This window comes from Dipodomys spectabilis, unplaced genomic scaffold (genome assembly GCF_019054845.1).
Source record: "Dipodomys spectabilis isolate Male_0828 unplaced genomic scaffold, ASM1905484v1 ptg000147l, whole genome shotgun sequence".
NCBI classification, from domain to species: Eukaryota; Metazoa; Chordata; class Mammalia; order Rodentia; family Heteromyidae; genus Dipodomys; species Dipodomys spectabilis.
This window is the reverse complement of record NW_024870824.1, coordinates 14,153,846-14,181,662: the sequence shown is the minus strand read 5'-3', so window position 1 is coordinate 14,181,662 and position 27,817 is coordinate 14,153,846. Positions and strand designations below refer to the sequence as shown.

The 27,817-nt window shown below is 38.7% G+C and overlaps 1 protein-coding gene across 1 annotated transcript in view; it reads right to left on the bottom strand.

The window, feature by feature from the left end:
- Window positions 1-27,817, bottom strand: part of Stk32a (serine/threonine kinase 32A) — a 123,814-nt gene that overhangs the window by 74,852 nt on the left and 21,145 nt on the right. Inside the window, exons 2-3 of the mRNA XM_042692129.1 lie at window positions 19,974-20,029; window positions 18,437-18,588 (exon numbers count right to left, since the gene is read on the bottom strand). Of these exons, the coding sequence (XP_042548063.1) occupies window positions 18,437-18,588; window positions 19,974-20,029 (208 nt within the window). The remainder of the gene's footprint in view (window positions 1-18,436; window positions 18,589-19,973; window positions 20,030-27,817) is intronic.

Below are 27,817 nucleotides of genomic sequence, written 5' to 3'. Positions count from 1 at the left end.
AATTAAGTAGCTTTAAAAAATGAAGTACATGAAAACCCGTATTTTCAGATTGGAAGATTCAATATTGATTTTTTTGGGGGGGGAGGGGGTCTAATCATGAGGCCTGAACTCTGGGCCTGGGTGCTGTCCCTCAGCTATTCAGCTCAAGGCTAGCGCTCTAACACTTGAGTCACAGCACCACTTCTGGCTTTTTTCTTTTTGCTTATGTGGTGCTGAGGAATGGAACCCAGGGCCTCAGACATGCAAGGCAAGCGCTCTACCACTGAGCCACCGTCCCAGCCCTCAATATTGTTAATATAACAATTCCTCTCAAATTGAGCTATGAATCAATGGAACATATCACCATGAGAATACCAGCAGGCTTTTATTATTTTGCCCCAGTGCTCTACCACATAAGCCATTAGCTCTACTTTGGGCCTTTTGAGAGTTAATTGGAGAGAAGAGTCTCATGGCCTTTCCTGCCCAGGTTGGCTCTGAACTGAGATCCTCATATTTAGTCTCCTAAGTACCTAGGATTATAAGTATAAGCCACCAGCACCTGGCTCAACAACAACCCCCCCCCCCCAAAAAAAAAATGAAGAAGAATCAAAAGTGGAGAACTTCCACTCAATTTCTGAACACATTATTAAGATAGTGTGGCATTAGCAAAAATACAGACATATAACTAAATGGGCATAATTAAGGGCCTAAAAATAAAGCTTCACATTTACAGAACACTGTTGATAAAGAGGCTAGGACAGTTTAACAAATGGCGCTAAGACAATTAGATATTCACTGTGCAATGATACATTTAAATCCCTGCACATACACAATAGAATAATACAATGAATCATAGATTTAGGTGCAAGTTTTCAAAAAGAAAATTTTAGAATAAAACAGGGTAAAACCCCTGAGCCCTTGGATCATGCCAAAAAAAAGCCAGTTTAAAAAGACACTGCATAGGGCTGGGAAGGTGGCTCAGTGGTAGAGCGCTTGCCTTGCATGCCTGAGGCCCTGGGTTCGATTCCCCAGCACCACATAAGCAAAAAGAAAAAAGCTGGAAGTGGCACTGTGGCTCAAGTGGTAGAGGGCTAGCCTTGAGCTGAAGAGCTGAGGGACAGCGCCCAGACCCAGAGTACAGGCCCCACGACCTGACCCAAAAAAAAAAAAAAAAGACACTGCATAAGAGAAAGAAGATACTGTGTTAGAGAGAAGCTAAACTGTTGTTCAAGAATCACCATAGAGGGCTGGGAAGTTGGCTCAGTGGTAGAGCGCTTGCCTTGCATGCGTGAGGCCCTGGGTTCAATTCCTCAGCACCACATAAGCAAAACGAAAAAAGCCGGGAAGTGGTGCTGGGCTCAAGTGGTAGAGCGCTAGCCTTGAGCTGAAGAGCTGAGGGACAGCGCCCAGGCCCAGAGTTCAGGCCCCACGACCGGACCCAAAAAAAAAAAAGAATCACCATAGAGGGCTGGGAAGGTGGCTCAGTGGTAGAGCACTTGCCTTGCATGCTCAAGGCCCTGGGTTCGATTCCTCAGTACCACATAAGAAAAAAGCCAGAAGTGGCACTGTGGCTCAAGTGGTAGAGCGCTAGCCTTGAGCTGAAGAACTGAGGGACAGCGCCCAGGCCCAGAGTTCAGGCCCCACGACCGGACCCAAAAAAAAAAAAGAATCACCATAGGAAATAATAAAGCCAAGACTGTCAAAACTGGCACTTAACACACATGCTTTCCATACAATGATCAATAAAGTCATTAGAGAAACAGCACCCAAAGTTTAGAACAAAATCCTACCAGGGAAAAGGATGATTATTTAAGTGCCTTACAATTCAGTTCCCCAAATTCAATTTGCTGCCTCCTGAGTGGTCTCATTGGTGGACAGTTCTGATTTTCAGCTAGGGATCTCCATAGAAGAGTTTTTCAGAACCAGCTTTGTTCTGGGTGCTAAAACTATTGAACGGTGACACTGTGATGTTCAGGCTCTGAGCAGAGTGCTCACAGCAGGCTTTTCACAGCTTAGGAAAAGCATTCTCCCTGACTAGGAGAGGTCCCTGTGGGCTACACAAGAAGGAAGCTCTATGACTTGTTGGTTGAGCCTAATTTGAAATTTTAAGACCTTGCTTTTTGAGCAATGGCCCTTCATATTTCTCTTCCTGTGACTTAGCAATACTTTTTGAAGAGTATGTAATTTGAAATTCATTTTAAAGTATTATTTCACCCAACTAGTTCATCATGACAACATGAAAACCCCAAGGTTTGCAGGCGTCAAATCCGAACCATCTTGATTCTGATCAAGATTCATTGCCCTCATATTCTTACTTGTTCAATTGAAACCCTTTGTACAAGTAGTTAAAAAATTTTTTAAAATTCTTACTATCTATACAAACAATATCTAGTTGTTTTGTTTAAATTGGATCATCACATGTGACAAGAAAAAGCATAAGTAAAATTAATAGCTTGGATAACACCACAACCTAGTGGAAGTCACAATCTAAATTATGGGAAGGCAATTCAGTCTCAGTAAATGTGTGTTATGACTTCTTCTCATTAATGTGTTTGAATGAGAACATTTCCACCACAGCTTGGTGTAAAAAAGGAGTTATCCCATATGCTTTGGAATGAGGTGTAATTTGGTGAAACTTCCTTTGCAAACAATATAAGAATATCTCTAAACACACACACACAACACACACACACACACACACACACACACACACACACACACACACACACACACACACACACACACACACACGGGAGCAGGGCTCCAGTGGCTCACGCCTGTAATCCTAGCTCAGGAGACTGAAATTTGAGGATAACAGTTCAAAGCCAGCCGGGGCGGGAAAGTCTGTGTGACTCTTATCTCCAATTAACCATCAGAAAACTGGAAGTAGCACTGTGGCTCAAGTGGTAGAGCTCTTGTCTTGTGCTGATGAGCTTAGGGACAGTGCCCAGGCCCAACACACACACACACACACACACACACACACACACACACACACACACACACGGGAGCAGGGCTCCAGTGGCTCACGCCTGTAATCCTAGCTCAGGAGACTGAAATTTGAGGATAACAGTTCAAAGCCAGCCGGGGCGGGAAAGTCTGTGTGACTCTTATCTCCAATTAACCATCAGAAAACTGGAAGTAGCACTGTGGCTCAAGTGGTAGAGCTCTTGTCTTGTGCTGATGAGCTTAGGGACAGTGCCCAGGCCCAACACACACACACACACACACACACACACACACACACACACACACACACACGGGAGCAGGGCTCCAGTGGCTCACGCCTGTAATCCTAGCTCAGGAGACTGAAATTTGAGGATAACAGTTCAAAGCCAGCCGGGGCGGGAAAGTCTGTGTGACTCTTATCTCCAATTAACCATCAGAAAACTGGAAGTAGCACTGTGGCTCAAGTGGTAGAGCTCTTGTCTTGTGCTGATGAGCTTAGGGACAGTGCCCAGGCCCAACACACACACACACACACACACACACACACACACACACACACACACACACACACACACACACACACACACACACACACACACACACACACACACACACACACACACACACACACACACACACACACGGTTGTTGACCCTGTAATTTCATTGCAAGGCACTTCCACTATGGATATGTTTTCAAAGTATTCCAGGGGCTGGGATGTAGCTTAGTGGCAAAGCCCTTGCCTAGCAAGTGCAACATCCTGGGTTCTACCAAAAAAGAAAGACAAAAAAAATTCCAGAATATTCTTATAAGTATTGTCATTACATCAGTCTTTAAAAAGACAAAAAAACCCAATTCCCATGCCTATCAATAATGGAGCATGCAAGTAAGTTCCAGTAAACAAATGCTGCATTTTGTGTATCAATTTTTTAAATAGTTTACATTTTAATATGATAAGATTTCCAAGATATTATATTATGAACACAAAAAGAAAAATATTGATTTCATATTCATGGTATCATAAGCAGATGTTTAATGTACATAAAGATGATATATTTTGATGTTATATTACACGATCACAGAAGGAAAATAAATTTCACACATATTCTGGTATATGCAGAAAACTCAGCTGTCTAAATGAAAAGTTATAAATCATTCTGTTATTTTTATGTCTAATAAGCCAAATAAATATAAGAACATGATTTATTTCTCTTCATAACCAATAAACATTGCTTCACTGAGAAAAGAACAAGCAAGGATGAATCAGGTTCTAAGTTGAGTAAGCCATGTAAGTTAATGGCTTTCATTAAATACTCAAATGTTCACATTTTTCTGATGGATGTACAAATGACTTTCTTTTAAAACCATATATAGAATTTTTATATTCTATTAATGCATTCAATCAGGGCATTCTTTTTTTTTCTTTGACTAACACTTGGATTTAGAGTTACAGTGCTTTAGTTTTTTTGATGCTTAATTGGACATGAGAGTCTCACAAACTTTCCTGCCAAAGCTAGCTGCAAACCATGATCCTCATATCTCAGCTTCCTGAGCATCTAGGACTATAAGTGTCAGCAACCAGCACCTGGTTTAAGGTATCTTTTAAGTGTTGCTTTCCTGACCAACTCTTATTTTATCATTCAGAGTGAGTTTTGGATGATGAACTCAAATCATTTTCCCTGAAGCATTTCTACAAAGTGAAGGTCTGTAAATTGCATTTATGCCACATCTCTCGATATTTTGTGCTAGTTGGTGGCTAGGTCTAAAGACTTGTTCAAATTCAAATCAGATTTTTTGGCAAGATTATCTTATGGATAATAGTATGCATTTTGATCCAAATAAATCTATCTGCAGTTTTGTGAGCCACTAATTACCACTGCCTGAACCAAAGATTCCTGGGGACCAGTAATGTTCAAATTCTTATGTCTTAGCTGAAGTTTAAACTTGATTTCATTGATTGTATGTAGTTACTCTGACAGTTCATATAAGAAAGCTAAAATCTTCCCTTTATTTACCACTTTTCAAAATAACCTGTGAATTTTCAGAAATCTTCCAAGCAATCAATATATTTTGTAAATCATATGATATGATATGATGTTCGCTATAAATTTTTAGTAGGGATAGGCACAATGTATATGAGAATACACAATGAAGTTGAAGATAAATACACCAGAGTTTCACAATGGTACTTCTTAGTTATACTCACAATGACAGACTTGCTTAATCTCAGCAGTAACTCTTCTCTCTCACTGAAAATCTTACTTCCCAATGAGATCAAGATAGATGCTCTGCCCAGCATTCCAATGCTACCTCTATACTATTATTGAAAATTGTTTACAATATTTTTGCTGTTTGTTAATGCCATTAAGATTTTGTTTTACTAATAAAATACAGTAAAGTTACCATTAAAAGTAAGTTGGAGCAGTTTTTTTCTAGTAGCAAATAGTTCATTCTGGATAAATGCTTCACATGTATTGCAGAGTAATCGAAGCAACAGCTCCCTGTTGGGAGGGCTTACCACTCTCCAGTAGTAGGTTTGATTTACATTTTTCCAATATATAATAATATGGAACATTTGTTCTTATGTCTTTGGGCATTTATTTCTCTCCATTTCTGGGATTATTCCATCCATAAATATTTAGACCGAGCATCAAATTTTAAGCAGGTTCATTTCTCTTTTCCTTGTTGAGTCGTAGGAGACTTTCTAGACATCAGTCTTGATAAATATTTCCTATTCCTTTCCAGAGTATCTTCTCAGTTCTTGACATGGCTTTAAAACGAATCATTTTTCCTTTTTATGGGGTCCAATGTATGTCTTTTTTTTTTAAGTACTCGTCATTATAATGTTAGACCTAAGAAGTAACTGTGAAATGTACTATAATTTTCTTCTAATAGCTTTGCAATATCTCTCACATTTATGTGTATTACCTACTTTGACTTATTTTTTGTATATGGTATAAGATAGTGGTCTGACTTCATTTTTTTGTTCCTAGAAAACACAAGTGTTGTCACTGTATTTGATTTTTAGTACCCTGGGTATTGTATATATGGTTATCTGAATTAGGGAATGGAAGAGGAACAAAACAATGGTGAGACAAAGGACTAAGGGGGAACCAACGCAACAGCGATTCTCACAGACAATATGTTGGAAATGAGCTGTACAAGTTCGGGAGGATGGGGGAGGGAAAGAGGGAGAAAAATGAGGTGGGGGTGAGAAGTTCGACAAGAATGAGCTTACTACCTTATGTATGCAACTGTAATCCCTCCGTATATCACCTTGACAATAAAATTAGAATAAAAGAAAAAGAAAACACAATTGTTCCTCCAACACTTGTTGAAAATATATTTTCATCATGGAATTACATTGTACTTTGGATAAAGACCATTAAACAATGAAAGGATTTATTTTTAGATTCTCAGTTCTCTTCTATGTCTATTTTTGTACTAGCGCTGCCCTATCTTGATTTTTTTGAAACTGGGAAATCTGAACTCTGCAACTTTGTTCTTCCTTTTGCACAATCTCTTGCTTTTGTTCAGATTGTCTTGGAACTGAGATCCTCCTATCTCTGTCTCTCGAATAGCAGGATTACCACCACACCCAGCTCATTTTTAAGCTAGCACTTGCTGTTTACATAGGCTGCCCTCAAACTGCCATCCTCCTATTTCTACTTCTAGAGTGGTAACTGAGCCCTGGGATCCTTTGAACATCATTTAGGAATTTCCCAAGAAAAAACAGCTAGGATATTAATAAGCTCTCGCTTGCTCTCTCTCTTCTACTCCTTCATCCATTTCATGCTGCAATTATTTTCTTTTGTCCAACAATACATATTAAGATATTTGTCATTGTTTTTTATAGCTGTGCAGTGCTGTAGGGTTTTTTTTCTGTTGCTGATGTACTCAACTCATTCACAGAAGTACATGCAGGCTATTCCTATACTTTTGCTTTTGTAGATATAAATAATGCAATGGTGGAAACTACATGCATATGTCTTCTATATTCTGGCTAGTCTAACTCGTTCTTTTATTCCTTATAGTGGGCTTGCTAAGATAAGGATTCAAGAAAACAGAAAGAAAATGCCTATAATGTATGTAATTTTTGCTATTTACTGCCAGCTTACTTCCTTAAGACAAGTTATTGTGAATTGCCACAATCCTATGAGACAGCTCCATTTTTGTCACATGTGCAATTCAGAACATGCTGTGGAATTTAAAGAGGGAAAAACTTCAGATAAAGTAGAACAAAAAGATGTGAAACTTATAAGCCACTTATTTCTTTTTGTCTCTCATTCTTTACAAAGTTCTCTATGGGAAAATCAGTGCACCTTAAATGCCTTCATCTACACAGATATAAAGGACCATTGACTATACCTGCCCACTATTGTGTATCTTGTGTTTATTCAGATCAAACACTAATGTAACGAAAGTTAATAAACATGGATAACTCATAATTTAGGTAGCTCTTTTAGGCAGTGGATACAAAGATGTAGAAACTACCTTATGATTACATGTTATCATGTAGCAAGTCTTCATTACAACTTCCTTTTTAGTCTGAAGACGTATATCTCTAAGTCTTGGAGACATAAAGACTGGGTCTGAATTTCTCCTCCACTTCAATCTTTCTGTGCTTCCCCTAGCTAAACATAAATTAGACATTACCACCTGTGTTTTCCTGAGGAATTTCCCAAGTATAGAACATTTCTTATATATAGAATACTTGGGAATACACGTTGCCCTGCAATATGGTCTATTGTGTCTATTAATACAATTTCTGAATTCCTCAGTTGACAGGATAATGTATGTATGCTGTGCCTTGCTCATCTATGTATCAATAAGGAACCCTTGCTTGTTCACTTACCATTTTACAAATATTTACATCCTTGTGCAAGGTTTAGAGGCTAAAGGGCTAAAGGAAAGGGCATAGTTTTCCTGGGTCATCTATAAAAGATAAATGAAGACTTACACAAATACATACAACAGTGAAGCCTACACTGTTTCAACCAAGCATAACCAAAAATAAATAAATAAAAGAAATTTTCAAGCCCCAAACTTTCCATTTTTACTTTCACACTTCCTATTGCACAGCTAGCTCAGTCCATACAGAACAGCTCTGTGTCAGTTCTGTGTGGCCATTTCTCTTTGAATCATTCTGTGATTGGCTGAGTGACTCTTGCTCTTGATTTTGTACAAATCTGTCTCCCCCCAACCCCCCCCAAAATGGTGTCTCGAGAGCAAGATAAAAGTGACTTGCTTGTTTAATGTTATACAGTGAAACTTGGAGATGGGTTGAAAGATCGCATGTCTTTAGTTGAAGTTGGATAGTCTTACAGAGAAAATGAATCAAGTGTCTGTAAGACAGTGCTGAACTCTATCTCCTGAATATGTGCAGGTTGTCCATTATGGCTATCTCCTTGATATTATATATGCATGGGTAATTGAGTGGATGGGTCTAACTTCAGATGTGTAGGTTGTTATAAACATTGATAGAAGTGGTGAAAGAAACCTATGTGATTATGACAGAGGTTGACAGAAAGACCTAACTTTGACTGTAGAAATTGTGATCATGAAAACCTCCTAGACAGTAATGTATGTAAATGGTGTGATTCAAGCCATCGACGATGGCCTCAGGTGAAATGTACAAAAATGCATAGCTGCTTATCATTTTCCTTATGTTCTGATGTCATAGATGCTATTTCTGAAGCTCTAGCCTTTCTCTGGAGAGAGCTTTGAGGGAGTATTTTGTGATAATTCTAGAGATGCTGGCTGTGAAGCCTCCACTGGGGGAAATGTGGCTTTTATTATGTTCTTCAGAATCTCTTGAGATAGTTTTCCTCAGAGAATAAGACAGCCAGTAAATAAGCAAAGAGAAATAACACCGCCTCATCCCATATATAAAAGGGAAAGCCAAGACACATGCTCCGATGTTAATGAAAAACAATTGCCTATTGCCGACTCTCCCATATGGGATGTATCTGGGGAACTGAAAATAAGAGTGTTAGAGAGTGTTCTTGTCCTCCACCATAAATATAGATCCACTGCAGAGAGACCAGTCTAAGTAGTTGAGTCTGGAGCCTTGATGAGATTGGAAATGGCTCTTGAGGCTTAGAGAGCAGCTGGGCAGGCCCTGGTTGGGATGAGACGGGCAGAAACACACTGATTCGCTTATTGATTGGCCTTCTCTAGAGTAGAGAGACAGAATGCTCATCGAACACCTGAAATTGTCTACTCCTTGTGCCTCTTGAGCCAAAAAGACAATTTATTCCTTACTGACCAAAATACACAACTCACAGAACTAAAAGGGAGGGAGAGAACTTACCCACATTCATACACACAGAGATTTTTCTTTTGCCCTCATGCTCTTTCCTGTCTCTCCATGTTTAATACACTTGACCTCCTTCAGCTGAGTAGTGCTTATAGCCAAACAGCATCAAATGCATCTTCAGCTGCCTATTCTGTTTGCAAAGGCTCTACTATCCAACTCTATTCTGGATACCCAGCAGCTTAAGCTCCACCAAGGAAGCAGGAAAACAGCATAATGGTTTTCCTCAGGTGGAAGTACAACTAATGATTTTTTTCCCTCTAAAGTATATTAGTTATCATAGAAATATATCATTTGCTATACTATTTAAGTTTTTAATTAAAAGCTGGAATGTGGCTCAATGGTAGAACATTTACTTAACATGTGCTAAGCCTTATCTTTTAAAAAATATATTTTATTGTTATTGTAAAGGTGATATACAGAGGTGTTATATTAACATAAATCAGGTAATAAATATATTTCTTTTTAAGCCATGTCACCCCTTCCCTCCAGTTCCTACACACAAGTTGTATAGTTCATTTTTCACATAGTGTCTATTGAGTGTCACTGCTGTATTTGTTTACCCTTTGTCCCTCCTTTTCTGTGCCCCACTTCAAAGACAAATAAACTAACAAGAGGGAAAGTACAACAAAAAACAGAAATTACAACAAAAGAAAATCTCCTTTCCATTTCTTGGAGTTCATTTCATAAAATATTATTTTATATGATCAAATTAAACCATAAATTTAATCCCAGTTAACACACACACACAAAGACACACAGACACACAGACACACACACACATACAAATACACACATACATTTTTAGCTGGACTCCAGTGGCTCAAGCCTGTAATCCTAGCTACTCAGGAGGCTGAAATCTGAGGATCATGGGTTTAACATTCTTGGCAGGAAAGTTTATGAGAATCTTACCACCAATTAACCATCCAACAGCCTTTTAAAAGTAAAGCTGTGGTTCAAGTGTTAGAGCAATAACCTTGAGCAAACAAGCTTAAGGACAATGCCCAGACTCTGAGTTTAAGCCCTAGCACCAGCACAAAAGAATTCTTAAAATCGATTTTGTAGATATATTTTGCTGTCGAATGTTCAGTTTTAGAGGTGTAGAAGTAATGATATATTCCTAAGTAACATTAAAATGAAATATAAGTGAATATTGTGGGTCTCTGAGAATTTGGAAAGTGGGAAACACATTTGCCGTGACTTTTTGATTTTGTGCCTCTAGCAAGAAATGGAATCTGACATTCATCATCTTACTCATTTTATGAGGGAACAAATGCTTATTCCTACCACATAGGAACTTATCTGAAACTATGTGAGATTATGCAAATAATATTTTAGCATATCCCCTCAAAAGTAATAAATGCTCAAACATGTGAGCAGGCTTAGAGTGAACCACGTATTTGCTTGTCTGTTTCCTCAAGAAGATCCTTGCATATATCTGTCATCCCAGCAAATATGGGAACATTAAAAATAGGTAGACTGTAGCCCAGGAAAGATTGGAGACGCTATCTTAAAAATATCCAGTGTAGTCAGTCGGGCACTGATGGCTCACAGGTATAAACCTAGCTCAGGATGATCATTCCTGGAGAATCTTGATTTCAAAACCAGCCCAAGGAGAAAAGTCTGTGAGTTTTCCTCTCTAATTATCCATCAAAATACTGAACTGAGGTGAAGCTCAAGTGGTAGAGCACCAGCAATAGAAAAGAAAGCTCAATGGCATGAAAAGCCCCAGTTCAAATCCTACTACTGCCACAAAATGAATAAGTAAATAAATAATCAGTAAAAAGGGGGCTAGAGGCATGGCTCAGAGGTACATTGCTCTGGTATTGAGTGCAAGACCCTGAGTTCAGCTCCCAATGCAGAAAAAATAATCAAAACAAGAAACCCCACTGAAGACAACAAGGGCATGATGACATATATCTAGACTGAAATTAAGAATTGGAGGCCAGCCTTGGCTATATAGTAGGATCCTGTCTTAATAAAAAAAAATCCAAAGGAAGACATTAAGGGATACCTAAACAAATTGAAAAAAATATTTTAAAATTTATATGAAATTGCAAAGAGCCAATAACAGCCAATATAATATAAAAATTATATTACTGAATATTCAGTATAGACTACAGCAATTACGATAGTATGATAAATAGGTAAATCCAAGTATTGCTATGGAAGCAAGTCAAGAAACCTGCACTAAGTATGACTAGACTGATAACAAATGTGATGAGAGTTTGGTGCATTAACTTCCTGGAATCTTCTTCTTCCATGAGAACATCCAGAGTGCTTTGAGCAGCCTTAAGTCATCAGCTGTTTTGTTCTAGGTAATCTCATCTCTCCAAAAGTGTTCCTTCATTCAACAGAATGGATGAGCCAATGATTTCCATGTCTGTGTCTTGTTGGATTTCTCAGAATCTGGATTTCTCTTTGACTCCCAGATTCCTTCTCCATTCAGTATCTCCATTTGGATTGCTGAGAGAGTATTTGAAATGAACAGGGCTAAAAGAGTGTCTGATTTTCACAACAAATTTGCTCCTTCTCAGTCTCCCTATCTCATGGAAGCACAGGAGCCTCCAACTTGCTCACATCAATGATAGGAGTCGTTATTTATTTTCCTCTTTCCTTTAGCCAACGAACAGACATCTCTTCTGAGCAAGGCCAATTGGATTCTCTCCCAGGACTCTGAATCCTGACTGTGGGTGATGCAAGGTTAAAAAACTGGTTGGTGCTGATTCATCTTGCCCCAGAGAGCTTCAAGAGCTTATCCTACCTAGATTTCCAGAACTGTCTTTATTCCAAACCTTCCTAACACCAGCTCCTTCATTCAGGTTTACTTTCTTAATCTTATCTTTCAGGTAAATTTCTTTTTTAGCTCAAATTTCTTTTTTAGCTCTAATTTCTAATAGCTCCTGGTAGTTTTCAATTTAAAAAAAATTCTAATATAGCTGAGCCATTGTCAATGTTTGCTTTATACTGAGCTCATTTCTGCCCATCAGTCAGTCATCAACTGTGTATGGTACAGGTAAAACTTTCGCTACCAAGTTCAACTCAGAGACTATCTTACCTTCCTCTCCATGTTCATCAAGGTCACACCCAAAGACAGATTCATACTTGGACAATGCTTTAGTCACTTAGTAACCTTATATGGCTCTCAAGTCTCACAGTATTTATACATTCTTCCTATACTTGATGATTTTGTCCATATCTTAAAAATAGATAGAGTATTTTAGCAAATTGTTTATAAAGCTGGCAGCAGTGATTCCTCTGGCCTTTTGGGATACTCATTTTACAATCTCTTCATCAAAGGTAGACCCTTCTTCCAGACCTTGAATCTGAGCCTGACCTCATAGCTTGCTCTGACCAATGGGCTATCAGAAAATATGACACAGAGTCTGGGAAAGTGCTGATTCATGAAGCTTGCCTCATTTCACTGTGGGAATTCTTCCACCCCAAGTAGACATACCCCACATGAATGTAGCAGAAGAGCTGGCCACACTAACCCCAGATATCAAGGATGGGATGGATAATTTGGGATGGCTGAATCTCATATGAGGGTCTTGTGACTTCAACTAAGTAGAACCAGCCTACAAGAACTGACTGTCCAGTACACAGGATTGGATTATAAGATTTTAAAAATAAAATCAGCCAGGCTCAGGCCTGTAATCCTAGCTACTCAGGAACCTGAGATATGAGATTATGGTTCAAAGTCAGCCTGAGCAGGAAAGACTGTGAGGCTCTTAGCTCCAATTAACTACCAAGAAAGCTGGAAGCAGAGCTCTGGCTCAAGTGGTAGAATTCTAACTTCTAACAAAAAATCTCAGGGACAGCACCAAGGCCTTGACTTCAAGCCCCAGAGCCAACACACACAAACATACAAAAATCCTCTCATTGATGAGAGCAGAGAACATTCCAATTGTGAGAAGGGGCAATCAGTTGCTTGTTTGAAGTTTTCATGTATTAAGCAAGCACGTACTCTGTGAGGTACTTCACACATCCATTTTTACCTTCTGACATAAGTATAACGACTGATGCTGTGGATGAAGAAAGCAAGCAAACTTCTTAGTGTCACTGGCCTGATCTGTAAGGTTAGCAAATGATGAAGCAGAAATAAAAATCCAGTTTCCCTGACTCTGAGCCTGGCAAAGAAGCTGGAGTGGACATGATGTTTGCGGAGTGTGTCTGAGTATGTTTGCATGATGTCAAGAGAGTCAGAAGCCTGGTCCCGCCATTGACTTACTTTTCATTTCTTCAACAGGTAGCACTTGTTGTATGTGAGGCACCATTGTAAAAGATGCCGGCCAAGACAGAGAGAAATATACAAATACATCTGTCTTGTGGAGTTTATATTCATGTGGGATGTGAAAAACAATTGTCAAAATAAATCTGCTCCCTTACATATTCTGTACAGGAGTCTCAGAGCTGTCCACAGAGAACACTGTAGTGTGAAAAAAGGAGCTATGGTGTCTGAATGATTAGGCTTGAGTCTTGGCTGTATCAATTTCATTTTCTATAACATTAAGGAAAATGTTTAGCCAACTAGGGCTTTGGTTTCTTCAGATGTAAAACTGGATTAATAATCTCTACCAACCAAATTGGTTAGAATGATTTACTACAGGTAAAACCCAAAGTAAGAAGATGGCATTTATAGGGACAATATTAAAATGACCTACGGGCCCTAAAGCCACCTGAGTTCTCACAGTCTAAACTGTCTTCATGAGGCAATGCGAGTCCTTCCCACTGCAAACAGATGATTTTGCCTGCTAATTTACTAAGCCCACATGTGGACAGTTTCTGTTCACAGATACCAGGGACAGGGCAAGAGGAAGAGCCCCTGAGGAGTTGTGTGTAGCTGCAGGCTTAATCTCAATTAACAAAAGCCACCTGGGGAACCAGCAGTGCTGGGAGTGAGGGGCCTATTTGTTTTCAAGCCTCGGGTTGCCAGGGCTTTGTTAATAGTTTTCAGGGAGAGACTAGCAGGAAGGTCTTGTTTACTTTTCCTGGATGCCAGCCCTGTCTGGCAGCCTTTACTTGATAATGTGGCCTGTATTTGAAGACTGTCCCAGAGCAGGGCCACATCCATGGAGACTGATTTTTATTTCTAAATGTTCTTCCTCCCTGAACACACTTGACCTCACCTACTGAGCTTCTTTTCTCAGCACATACATCCTTCCTGCAATACTCACAGCACTCTCTAGCCTTCTGCTTAATCCCTCCATGCATTTCCACAGTGCACACATTCAAATGCCATTTGATTAATGTCAGTCTCTCCCAGCCAATGGCAATCCCAGGCAGATCAGAGCTCTGTCTAATCCCTGCATTGCTATGTTTAACAAATGAAGGTATAGTGACTAATGTTCAGTTAATATATGACTTCTCTGATGCTTAGGATGTAGGCTAAAATGATTGAGTGTTGACTGAAACTCAAATATAACTCTGCATGTTGTATTTTATTCATCACCCTTAATAATAACTTGTTTCTTGTGCTAAGTAGGTGCCTATACAAACTCCATACATCAAGAATGAAAAGGGCTAATGGAGAAACAAAGCCAGAAAATCAAATGTGGACAGAAATACTGCTGGAAAGCACACAAACACATTAATACAAATTTTCATTTGTCTATGGATTTTTTTTCTGTTTTTGAATTGACTGCAATAAGTAGAAATGTTTCCTAGTATCATTTATATGTATATATGTATGCCTATATGTGCAAATTTCTTAACACAAACCTAAAACATACCTAGAAGAAAAAAAAACCTGTCTTTCCTCTCAACTTCAAACTAAAGTTATCTGAACACATTCAGAGGTAAAGGAACATTTTGATCTTAGAGAAGGGATTATTCAAAGAAATGTGTGAAAGATTTCAAAGCATACCAGTAAACGGAGTGCACAAAATGGGAAAGAGTCGCACATTATCATTGTTTTATAAACTATGCAATGCTTCCAAGAAAAATCACTCTCCAAAGCTTTGGGGATACTAAGAAAAATCTAACAGTTAACCCAGAATATAAGACTTTGTAACTCTAACTTAGAGAATTTATTATAAAATATTAGAAGATTTTTTTGCCTGATTTTCAGAATGAAGATAGAAAACAACAACCCCAAACAAACAAGCAGGAAAAAAAGCAAAGGCTGTAGTGAAAACTGAAGACAAACCCCACGTGCCCACTTGCCCACCAACAACTTCTCATGATGCTTTGGAAGCAAGCATTATTCAAATCTGTCTTTTGGACATTCACACTGGTCCATTCATGACAGGCACGTTCAGAAGGCTAGAATGCTTCACATCCACAGAGCAAGGAAGGAAAAGCTGAATATAAGACTTGGACCTTGGTTCTTAGGCATAGCATCTTATCTCATTTTATTCATTAACCAGTGCTTGTTTACCCTAGTCTCTAACAGTGTGACTTAAAATGATAAATGACTCATAACCACAACTGCAGAAACATTTCAAGATGCTTAATACTTGTGGGAAGACTCACTTAAAACCACTGTACACACTTGTCAAGGTAGGACGCATTTTTTAAAAGGAATATATATGCTCTGTAAAGATTTTTGTCTCAAAGTTCAAAAGACAAATTGTATCTGTTGTACTTGGGAGAATGTCCTCTCCCAATAGTTTCCAGTTCCTAAGGTTGCTGCTGGAATGTGTGTGGGGAAGGGTCTGATACTCCTCGATCTGCATCAGGGTGGTCAGGGCTCCACTGTGAGTTTCAGTGTGAGAAGTGAGAACAAAGAAAGAACCATGTACATTTGCTCCATATACACACCATATGCATACATGCTATATACAGACACCACTGTGTACACACATACCATATGCACCTACAGAGAACAAACATTCATCTAACTACCTACCTATTATCTATTTATTACCTATTATCTTTCTATTATTAATCTATGTGTCATCTACCTATCCATATGTCTAGATCTAGATCTATATTTATGTCATATTTATATCACCAGGTCAGCATGTATGCACAGCAGAACACTGTCAGAAATGACACCAAATTTTCAAATAACAAATTTTTATTCTAAATATATTTTGTTACTCATAGTATAAAATAACATTAAAAGCAATTACTTAGACACATTTTTCTTCCTGAAATAGGCAAATCTTTTCTATATTAAATATAAAGAGGTGTGGTTTTTAACAGCCTAACTTTTAGATAAATATGATTGCCCATATCTAAAAGATTGCTGAAGCAAACTATCCTATACTCAAATGAAAAAGCTTTAAACTCCACCCAGTTTTAAATACCGTGCTTCCACGTGTTACAAACACACGGTTTCAACGAAATCTACTTTGGCTTTGGAGCAATGACAGAAATACCAAGGACACAATTTCACGTGTGTCCTTATGAAGAGTTTAGAGCTTTTAGAAAAGGCAATGAGTCTGCTGAGCTTTTAAAGAAGGAAGATACAACTCTGAATAAATGGAGGCTGTGGTGATAGTACCTTGTCATTCTAAGGGTGCGGAGGAGAAGACCTCCACTTTTTTTCTTTTTACATAGCAGCAGTTTGAATAAGCTCTTGTAAAATGCTGAGTCAAAATCAGACTCTCCCCTTGTCTAAGTAGTGCACAAATTGCAATAGATCTATTTCCAAGTCTCACAGAGCCATTTTATTTTCCAGTGGTGGCATATAGGCTTTGAGCAAATTGTATATTAAATGAACTGTATTAGTTGAAGACAGATGGAGGCAAGTTTTATGCACTGATTCTTCTGAAAGATTGTACTAAACATACACTGAAATCTCAATTATTTTTCCATTAGCATTCTTTGGATAAAGACTTTTTTTTCCTTTGCCTTTACTGGTAAGTAAAAACTGCTTGGTATGCATATTTAAATAACAGTCATGCTAAATTAGCTTTAAGAACCAGCTCTTAACATAATGGATGCATATAAAAAGTAGAGCAAGATGAGAGAGAAACATAAATGGCCTCAAGAAAAGCAGAGGTAACAGATACTGCTAGCTTTTCATCACTTTCCAAATCTTGGGGTATGGTAATCGTTTTGAGAACAGATCATAGATAGTTAAACGTTTAGCCAGAGAACATAAATTAGCTTCAGCTCTTTTCAAGCCCATTGGATGAGAAAGTTAGCCCCTATTCTTTTTTCAGGTCACATATATCAATAGCAGTTTACCAAGTACAGTGCAAATAAACCAGTTTTACTACCAATTATTTTGAGGAGAAAAGAGTTGTTCAAGATTGAAAGCTCAATTTCATGATGACCATTGAGATCATCGTTTGTCACCAAAGTTCCTGTTGCAAGGTTCATGAGAAAAACTAAGTGTGAGCGATAAGACATCTGAATCCATTTCTTGTCAATTTACTTAATTACAAGGCTTGAAAAAGTATTGGCTGGCATTGATCAAGATGCACTGTCTCATAAACTGACAGGTTGAATTGAAACTCCTCTATAAAACTACTTAAAGATAATTTTAAAAACGATATGAAAACTAAAGAAATAAACCAGGTGTCAGTGGCTCACACCTGAAATCCTAGGTACTTGGGTGTCTGAGATCTGAGGATTGAGGTTTGAAGCCAGCCTGGGTAAGAAAGTCCTTGAGATTCTTACTTCTAATGAACTACCAAAAAGCTAGAAGTGGAGCTGTGGCTCAAGTGGTAAAGTGCCAGCTTTGAATGAAAAAGTACTCAAGGACAGAACTCTGGCTGTGAGTTCAAGCCACAGTACTAGCACAAAAAATAAAAACAAAGGAAGAGAGAAGGAAGAAAAGAAGGAAGGAAGGAAGGAAGGAAGGAAAAGAAAAGAGGGAGGAGGGAAGGAGGAGGGAGGGAGGGAAGGAGAGAAGGAGGGAGGGAAGGAGGGAGGGAGGGAAGAAGGGAGGGAAGAAGGGAGGGAGGGAGGGAATATTAGCCTCAAGAACAAGGAAGGGCACTTGAGAAAACTGAGCCTAGGAGTACTTATTTTGGACAACAAACCAAACTTTTGGCAGAGCACTTGATTAGCACGCAGAAGATCCTAGATTCCATCTCCAGCATACAATAAGGAAAGAAGAATTAAGGCTTTTCTCTCATTAAAAAAATCAAAAGACATCAAGAAGAGCAAAAAACCAAGGAGATCCCAAGGAGGATTGTATCCAGTTGCAAACCAGGACTCAGACAGCCAGCTGTAATGGGGGTCAGGAGGGAAGACATGGGCACTTCCCTACAGAACTCTCACCAAGCTGCTTACCACAAATTCACCAGGAAAGGGTGTTCCAATCCTTGCATGATTTGCAGCTCCTTGAACACGTTCCTCACTTCATTGCGCTCCACGCACTTCTGTTTGTTCATGTACTTCATGGCGTACATCTTCTTGGTGTCGTTCTTCTGTACAATGCAAACCTGAGGAGGCAAACACAAACCAGGAAGCGATTAAGGAGACAACAGATCGTAGCTCTGAGAGAGACAAAATACTCTTCAGCATGGCTGAGATGTCTCTCATAACTTGCATATTCTCAGATGTTAAAGTTCCTACTTAGCTCTGATTTCAGAGTAAAATTGTCCTATTCTCCTCAGGCCCGAGGTCAATTCTTGAACCTCAACTTTCTTAAACAAGTTTGCCTGTGTTTAAAAATAAATAAATAAAATAAAATGTGCCAGTAGCTGTGCCTGTGATCCTAGCTAACCAAGAGGCTGAGATCTGAGGGTCGTGGTTCAAAGCCAGATGGGGAAAGAAAAGTCTGTGAGAGGCTGGGAAGGTGGCTCAGTGATAGAGCGCTTGCCTTGCATGCCTGAGGCCCTGGGTTCGATTCCTCAGCACCACATAAGCAAAAAGAAAAAAGCCGGAAGTGGCGCTGTGGCTCAAATGGTAGAGCGCTAGCCTTGAGCTGAAGAGCTGAGGGACAGCGCTCAGGCCCAGAGTTCAGGCCCCACGACCGGACCCAAAAAAAAAAAAAAAAAGAAAAGTCTGTGAGACTCTTTTCTCATATCCAACCACCAAAGAGCCAGAAATGAAACTGTGGCTCAAGTGACGTAGTACTAGCCCGGAGCAAAAAACTCTCAGGAAAGATACCTAGACCTTGAGTTCAAACCCCAGGACTGTCACAATAAATAAATAAGTTCTAGGATTTTTTAAACAGACAATATTTAATCTGTCTCCATAGTAGGCCTCTTACACTAACAACAATGACAAATACTCTTAATTCTGATTTAGTGGCTAAGGGACAAAATGAGGGACTCCAGACATAAGAGTATACCAAATATGGTGTCTATAACGTTGAAATTCTTTTAGAGACTCAAACCATAAATTAAATACAAGTTTGATTATGAGGTAGGAAATGTCGTTTTCTCTTATATATGGCACATGATAAATTAAACAGTCATGCAAGGTCTATTATTCATGGTAGGTTTTTAAAAATAAAAACATGGTACAATTGGGGAAATAGAAATAATGAGGTAGCTCCTTTCCCACTCTCGTGGTGACAAATGTTATTGGAGAAATTTGAACATAATTCTGAAATCTGAATTTGTTTTAAGGTAATAGGAAGCTCTCAAGCTCTAATGAGAGTAACTTTGGGCTGAATGAAATGATTCTAAGTACAGTGTAGGGTTCATTATGTAGCTACTTTTTCACACACTGTTCTCAGTTTGCGGTGACAGTTTTATACATGTGTATTAGAAAAACATTTTTAAGTGATTTTCCCTTGGGTCCTACTTTCTCAATAAGCTGAACGTTTTCACAGACTTGGATCCCCCAGCCACATAACTCTGATCTAGCCCATTCTCACCTTCCCAAAGCTGCCTTTTCCAATGGCTCGCAAAATCTCAAAGTGGTCAAAGTTGACTGGAAAAACAACAAAAAGAAGAACGTCATCAGTATAAAGAACTGCTCCAACCATAGTAAAGAATGGACTGAACGGCAGGGCCATGTTTAAAACAGCATGCCTAGCTACCTTAATTTATCAATTTAGCCGGGTTCCCGTGGCTCACTTCGGTAATCCTAGCCACTCAGTAGCATAATAAGTAGTGTAATTACCTCTGAGGATTGCAGTTCAAAACCAGTCTAGGCAGGAAAGTCCCTGAGACTCAAATTTCTAATTAACTACCAAAAAGCCAGAAGTGGAGCTGTGGCTCAAATGATAGAGCAGTAGCCTTGACTGAGAAAGCTAGGTGATAGCAAGTCTGAATATACACACGCGCGCACACACACCTCACACGCACAAATACCCCAACAATTTAGTCATCCTGTAATGACTCATCGAGAAACTGGAGATGTGGCTCACTCAAGGGGTAGGGCATCAGCCTTAAGAAAGCTAAACAAGAACGAGACACCCTGAATTTAAACCCTAATGCTGATATGCGCGCGCGCACGCACACACACACACACACACACACACACACACACACACACACACTCCCTCTCTGTCTCTGTCTCTCTGTCTTTCTGTCTCTCTGTCTCTCATACATACACACACAGGACTTATTAAACATTTGTTACTTAATTACTCCTTCCCTCTCTCTCCCTCCCCTCCCTCCTATATACACACACACACACAGGGCTTATTGAACATTTGTTACTTATTTAGTCACAATGCTTAGTTATGGAGAGACGATAATAATAGTAGAGTAAGAATAAAACATCTCTATGAAGTCTTAGTCTCATGAGGTTCTACAAATAAAAAGACTCACCAATTAGTCATGACAATAAATGGAAAATTAAAAATCCTGTTGAATGCTAAGAAGGACAGAGTCGGTAGAAGCTCTAAAATGAAGTAATTATGCCCTCATAATCTTGAGAAATTGTTTGACTTTGAGTCTTGTCTTGGAATAATGATTTAGAGAAGTACATCCCAACTTAAATAATTTAAAGCTTATCCTGAAAATATTGAAAAAACAAGAAAAGCCTCTCATTTAAAGACTTAGTCTTTTATACCAACAATAATTGCCTTACCATCTCCTGAAGGAAAATAAGAGATAGGAATGGACCACTGAATGTTTTTCTTAGTTTTCTGAAGCTCAGAAATTTTTCTAATATGACTTCTTTATTACTTCCAGATCTGAATTTTCAAATCATTGTTTCTAGTGTGAAATCTACTCAAATCATGTAAAGTGCATTTTTCCAATAACTCAGATTTGGATTCGATATAACAATATAACTTTAAGATTGAAAATAGAACACAAAACAGAATTTCCATTTCCCCATCTGTAATCCAACTCCCTTTCCCTAGATAAGATGAGAATTACCCAGAAAGTACTGGCAGTCTTCCCAAACTCCTTGAACTCTGAGTTTAATTTACTACAGTACAGTTTCTCCATGAGGACATATAATGTATATTCTTTTCCTGGTCTCCCTGCAACCTACAAACCTTCCTGACTCAGACACAGGAAGTCATAGATCATAGTGATTACTTTGAGTTGTGATCAAAATAACTTACCAAATATTTCTGGGCATTTTTTAGTTGCATACTGAAATGGTTGAAGCAATTACTTCTTCACAGTCTTTATGAGTCTAAGCTGTATATTATTTACTATTGGGAGTATATAAAAACATTGACCAAGATTTATTTGTAAGTTCAAGATTTTCTTTGAGCAAATACAGTATAATTCACTGATTTTTTTTTCCCATTAGCAGCCTAGTATAGAATATCATGACTTATTGAATCATCAAGCATAGTATCTAAAAAGCATGAAGTTTTCAAGAGTTGACTTTTAACAAGGAAAAGCTAAGCTTTAATTAAAATGATAAAGATGTAATGTAATTATGTTTAATATAATTAATATGTTCTGCTAAATGTCAGGTATCAGAAAAAAAAATGTGGGGTCTAACATTTTATGTTAGGATATAAAGTTGTCTTATGTATGCCCGTATGTCCAGTCAACAAACCAGTGACCAATTAAAAGTAACAGGAAGAGAAGCTCTTATTCAATCTAGACAATCCCTCTTAAATATCCAACAATAGAATGACTAATTACAAACTTCAAAAGCTCAGACAGTATCAAAGTGACAGAGACTAATTCAGAAATGTGTGGGTTATTTTGCTGGCAGAAATCCACTAGTATTCCAGACACATAGGTTTTGTCTCTCTGCTTTGCAGCCCAATCTCTTAACCACTGCTGGTATAGTCAATGTAATGTACTCTTTCTGGATGCTGTGTGTGTGTGTGTGTGTGTGTGTGTGTGTGCGCGCGCGCGTGTGCATGCACGTGCGTGCGTTTGCACACCATCGCCTGAACAGAGGACCTTGCACTCTACCTTTTACTCAAGGCTGGTGCTCTACCATTTGAGCCATACCTGCACTTTCTTAATGCCATTCCTCCCCTGCATCTACCCTTCCCACCCACAGAATCAGAGGATATTCCATTGGAATTTCTTCCTCTCTTGTTTTAGAATTGTAGGAGTCAAGCAGGCTCTTCCAAGTCTTTCCCTAATCCTTGAGTTGGTTCTGAGATCCAACAATGTTACTTTTCTGATCCTTTCCATCTCCCAGGCTCAACATTCTGTATGACAAACAGTGTCAAAGAAGGAAAAAAAAAAATCTTAGCATTGGGAATAACACTCTGGAATTTGGAGAACATTCTGGAAGGTATAGCTGAAAGTCCACATTCCTGTTTTGAACTAAAAATAGTTGAAAGCATATTTATTGTTTCCTAAAAAAAAATTGAATCCAGCCTTAGTAAGTAGCAAATCATGAACATATGGGAATCTATTGAGAAGAGCACATCTTGTTGTTTATGTAAATCTTTCCATTGATGCAGGAACAAGGACACCAGCTGTGTGACCCTGGACAAGTTACTCAGGCTTTCCAAATCACAATGCCCCTGCTGGAAAACAGAACCAATTAAGCCTAACATGCACGTGGCTTCCAAGATGAGACGCTGTCATCCATAAGTACAATGTTTGCCATTATTAAGTAAAATTGTCCTATGAAAATTAGACCTTCTTTCCATGCCAAATTTTTATTTCTGGTTTCATAAAGCAACAACTATTTGACAAGTTTTTGTATGTCTTTTGATAGATGCTTTTTCCTCTGCATATGTGTATGTCTTTTTCTATAGCAAGAACATATATGTTAATTGCTAAGATTTAGTATTACTATATAACTCTTTTGTCTCCATTCATGATATCATGTGTAGACCTATTTATTTTAAACAACTCTTATATCTTCCAATGTATCACTAACTGATGAGTTTTGAAAGATGGTTTAATTTTCTTTGAATGCTGGGAATATCACTTCAAATCCTTCATGGGCTTTTGTGGATAGGCTTTTAAATGAAATCAATAGAAATATAACTGCAATCCAAAGCACATGCAAATTTCTTCTGCAACATGTAGCATCAGTAGTTCTCCAAAGATGACAACGCTGGGTACAAACTCAATCTCCTCCATACCAATGATGTGTAGGAATGACTTCCTGCCTCATACCCTGCCAACATTACACAACATTCCATCAATTGGACTTGGTCTGACAAGTGGGAATAACTGAATTATTTATTTATCTTACATGTCTTTCATAACAAGTAAAGCTGCATCCATGCATATATTTTTTTAGAAAAAGGCTGCAACTTTATCATATTCCTTATTTTAATGAGTCATTAGCCTTTTGATTTTTCAGATACAATTAAAATATTAAGTAAATTAATTTTCTCTTTAGTACATTTCAGGAATATTTTTTCCAGGCTATCCAGTTAGTTTTTGGCTTAAGGACATTTTAATAGTGAAGAAGTGTTATATTTTATATAGTCAAATTTATCAATCTTTGGGTTTTTGCCCCTGTAGATCTTTATAACGATCTTTATTTAAAGATCGTTAAACACAATCTTGAATTTAAAAATTAAAAAATGTTGCCATGAATTTTTATTGTGGTAAATATTTTTCTTTATAAAACCCCTTTCTCCCTCTATATTAATACTTAATGATGCTAAAATTGTAATAGTTAAAAAAGAAGATTTATTTATCCAGTATATCCTTAGAATAAATTATTGATCCAGAACACACAGAATAGCAAAAATTCTTTTTTCTTTTTTGGGTCCGGTTGTGGGGCCTGAACTCTGGGCTTGGGTGCTGTCCCTTAGCTCTTCAGCTCTAGGCTAGCACTCTACCACTTGAGCCACAGCGCCACTTCCGGCTTTTTTCTTTTTGCTTATGTGGTGCTGAGGAATCGAACCTAGGGCCTCAGGCATGCAAGGCAAGTGCTCTACCACTGAGCCACCTTCCCAGCCCCAGAATAGCAAAAATTCTAAGTTCCAAAGTCATCAGAAATTCCTTCTACTACTGCTTAAAATAAAAGCTAAAAACAATAATTGACCAAGATCTTGTATGGACTTATGCCAATGTGACTGCTAAGAGGTACATGTTTTGGGGTGCTTGAGAAGACTATCCTCTTTAAGTAGGACCTCTATATCTCAGTTATGTGAATAACTTTTCAGTGAATTTTAGGCTTATAAAGTGCAATGTTGAATGCAGATGCTATGAGGCCCTAGTTTCTAGCAGATTAAACCAGTCACTCTGATTAACTTCAATGTACCAAAAAAAGATAAATTCCCCAGAGCAGAGATGGGGAGGGAGAGGATGAATCAGGTTTCGCCTGTCTTTTCTGTGATAATTTGTTATGTGACTCTTCTGCTTAAATATGACACTGCTTAGGACTATGCCTCTCTAAAGGTGAAGTCATTCAACATGAAAATTGTATCTACTCAGCTGACCAGAAGTCCCACGTCTGCTCTCCATGCCAAAGTCCTTGATTTCCTTTTCCCAAAATAGCATAGGACCGTAAGTATAGCACAGGTACTTTCAGACATTGCTTATTATACTCAGCCTGCATTCACTGACATCCCACAGTTACAATAATAGCCAGGCATGGTGGTAGGCCTAGCGATCAAGAGCGGTCACCTGCCTACACAAGGCCTAGAGTCTAAGAGGACAAAAGACTCATTACTAATATCCAAAACTCAAACAAAGATATCCAATCTTAGCCAGATACTGAGGCTCACACCTAACTCCTCACAAGGCTGAGATCTAAAATTGCCCTGGGCAAGAAAGTTCATGAGACTCTTATCTCCAATGAGCCACCAAAAAGCCAATAGTAGAGCTATGGATCAAGTGGAAGAGCACCAGCTTTAAGCACAAAAACTCAGGGACAGTGCCAGGCCCAGCCTGAGTTCAAGCCCCACTACCAACACACACACACACACACACACACACACACGCATATGCACACACAAGGCATCCTACATCATTTTAAGCATGTCACTTAAATATTCCAATTTTTCATCAACTCTAATGAAATGTTACTATTACCCAAATAAACTGCAGCCCATGGCAGTGTGGTAAAGTCCTGTTTAGGTGAATGCCATACCTGCCCTCTACCACTGTCTTTCGCTGCGTCGGTTCCACACAGGTAATCAACTGTGATCTCCTTTCTTTTGCCCAAGCAAGACAGGCTGTACAGAGCTAACAATGTTCATATTATTAGCAGGGGTTTTATGGACCCTGACTCATGACCCAAGTCCTACCAACCACCTACCATATTCTACACTCTCACCAGAAGCTTGGGTCTGGAAGTGAGACTGTGACTCAAGCCATTCCAATCTGCATCCTTACATTGGATTATTTGATCTGAAAATGCATGATTCTTCCTGTGTTGCAAAGCTTCTGGAATGTGAAAACCATTTGCTGAGCTTAGAAAAAGGAGACCAGCGGGCCAAAAGATAAAGTTAGCAGAGGAAATAAAATAGACTCGTGAGATAAGGAGTAAATACTCATGGCACTGAAGTGTCTGGTTCAAGTTCCATCTAGGGCTTATTTGGATTATGCTTGTTATCTTCAAATCCTTATAACAATTCTTCTTTTTTTGTTTTACTTAAAAAAGTAAAACAGATTCAAGTTCAAAGCCATGCAAGCAGCACTACTGGGTAAAGATCAGAGTACAATGAGAAGATAGAACAGAGAAAGCCAGCCTCATCCATGAGAATACAGCCAAGTATACTAGAGAACAGGATTACTGAACGTGGGAAACTTGAAGGGATGGGTGAAAAGATGGGGGAGAATGATGAATGGGATGACATTGATCAAGAGGCACTGTAAAAACCCGTTTGTACAACTACTTAATGATAATTTTTAAAAAACCCTCAGCGAAATGTTGAAAAACTCTCATTTTTTTCCCTATAATTCTCTTGCTATTATTCCCCAGTTAATCTCTTAGTTTGTTTCTTTTGGCTAAAACAAACTACCTGAGGCAGGTAGGTAATTTATAAAGAATGAAAGTTTGTCAGAGGCTGGTGACTCATACCTATAATCCTAGCTATTCAGGAAGTTGAGACCAGAGGATGGTGGTTTGAAGCCAGCCCGGGCAGGAAAGTCCATGAGATTCTCATCTCCAATTAACTACCTGAAAAATCTGCAACAACAAAAACCAGAAGTAGAGCTATGGCTCAAATGGTAGAGTGTCAGCTGTGAACTAAAGAGCTAAACAAGAGGCCAAGGCTCTGAGTTTAGGCCCTAGTATCCCTCACACCTTGAGGAGGAGGGGGAGAGAAAGGGAGAAGAAGAGGGGGAATCAGAAGAAGAGAAGGAAGGTTTATTTAGCTCATGGTTCAAAGTCTTAGAAGTATAGGAGCACAGTGCTGACAGCTGGTGAAGACTTCAAAAAGAGAGCAAAAGAGAGCAAATATGTCAACTCAAACCTCTCTTCCTCTGCTTAAAAGCCTCCACTCCTAAGAAGAAGGCCCCATGCGAATGGCCTTATCTACTCCCAATTACTCCCAAAGGCATCATCTTCAAAGAGCACTTCTGCTATTTTGACAAGGATTGAATAAGATAATATACATGGAAATGCCTAAACCATGCCTATACCTGTAAATACTAATAGACACAAATGTGATCATGAATTATGATCATTAACTATGGCCTTAGATGTGTAGAAGTATAATATAGGCACCAGAGGCATATCAGCATATAAAACTAGGTATTAAATTCCTATTGCATGGGATTTGGGGGATGAGTTAAAAGCCTAGATATTATTGTATCTTACAGATAATTTCCCAAGGAAAGAGATTAAGTATATACATAAATAATTGAAAAATATGTATTTATCTTAAGAACCACAATAATGACCCTAAAGTGATTCCCAAATATATTCAACCATCAAAATCACATAAATTCTTCTAAGGTAGAAGAACTCACTACCTACTTTAAAATTCAAAGCTTCAAGGAGGGGTTTCATTTTAGCTGGGCCTTGCAAATTGGGTAAGAGTTCACCAGATGGCCAAGGCAAAGTCAAGCAAGGGGCATGCACACAAGGAGTAACATAAAACCTCGCATAAAGTGAAGTATCTTTAATAGGTATGTGCCAATTATATTAATTGCCATAAACCTCCCCTTCCTTGTTGTCCTGTCCCTTTGAGTCTTAAAATAATTAATAATCACCAGGCACTGGTGGCTCACGCCTGTAATCCTACTTAGGAGGCTAAGATCTGAGGATCGCAGTTCAAAGCCAGCCTAGGCAGGAAAATCCAGGAGACTCTTATCTCCAATAAACCACCAGAAAACCATGATGCTGTAGCTCAAGAACATTAGCACTGAGCTGAAGAGCTGAGGGATAGTGCCCAGTCTCAGAGTTCAAGCTCCATGACAA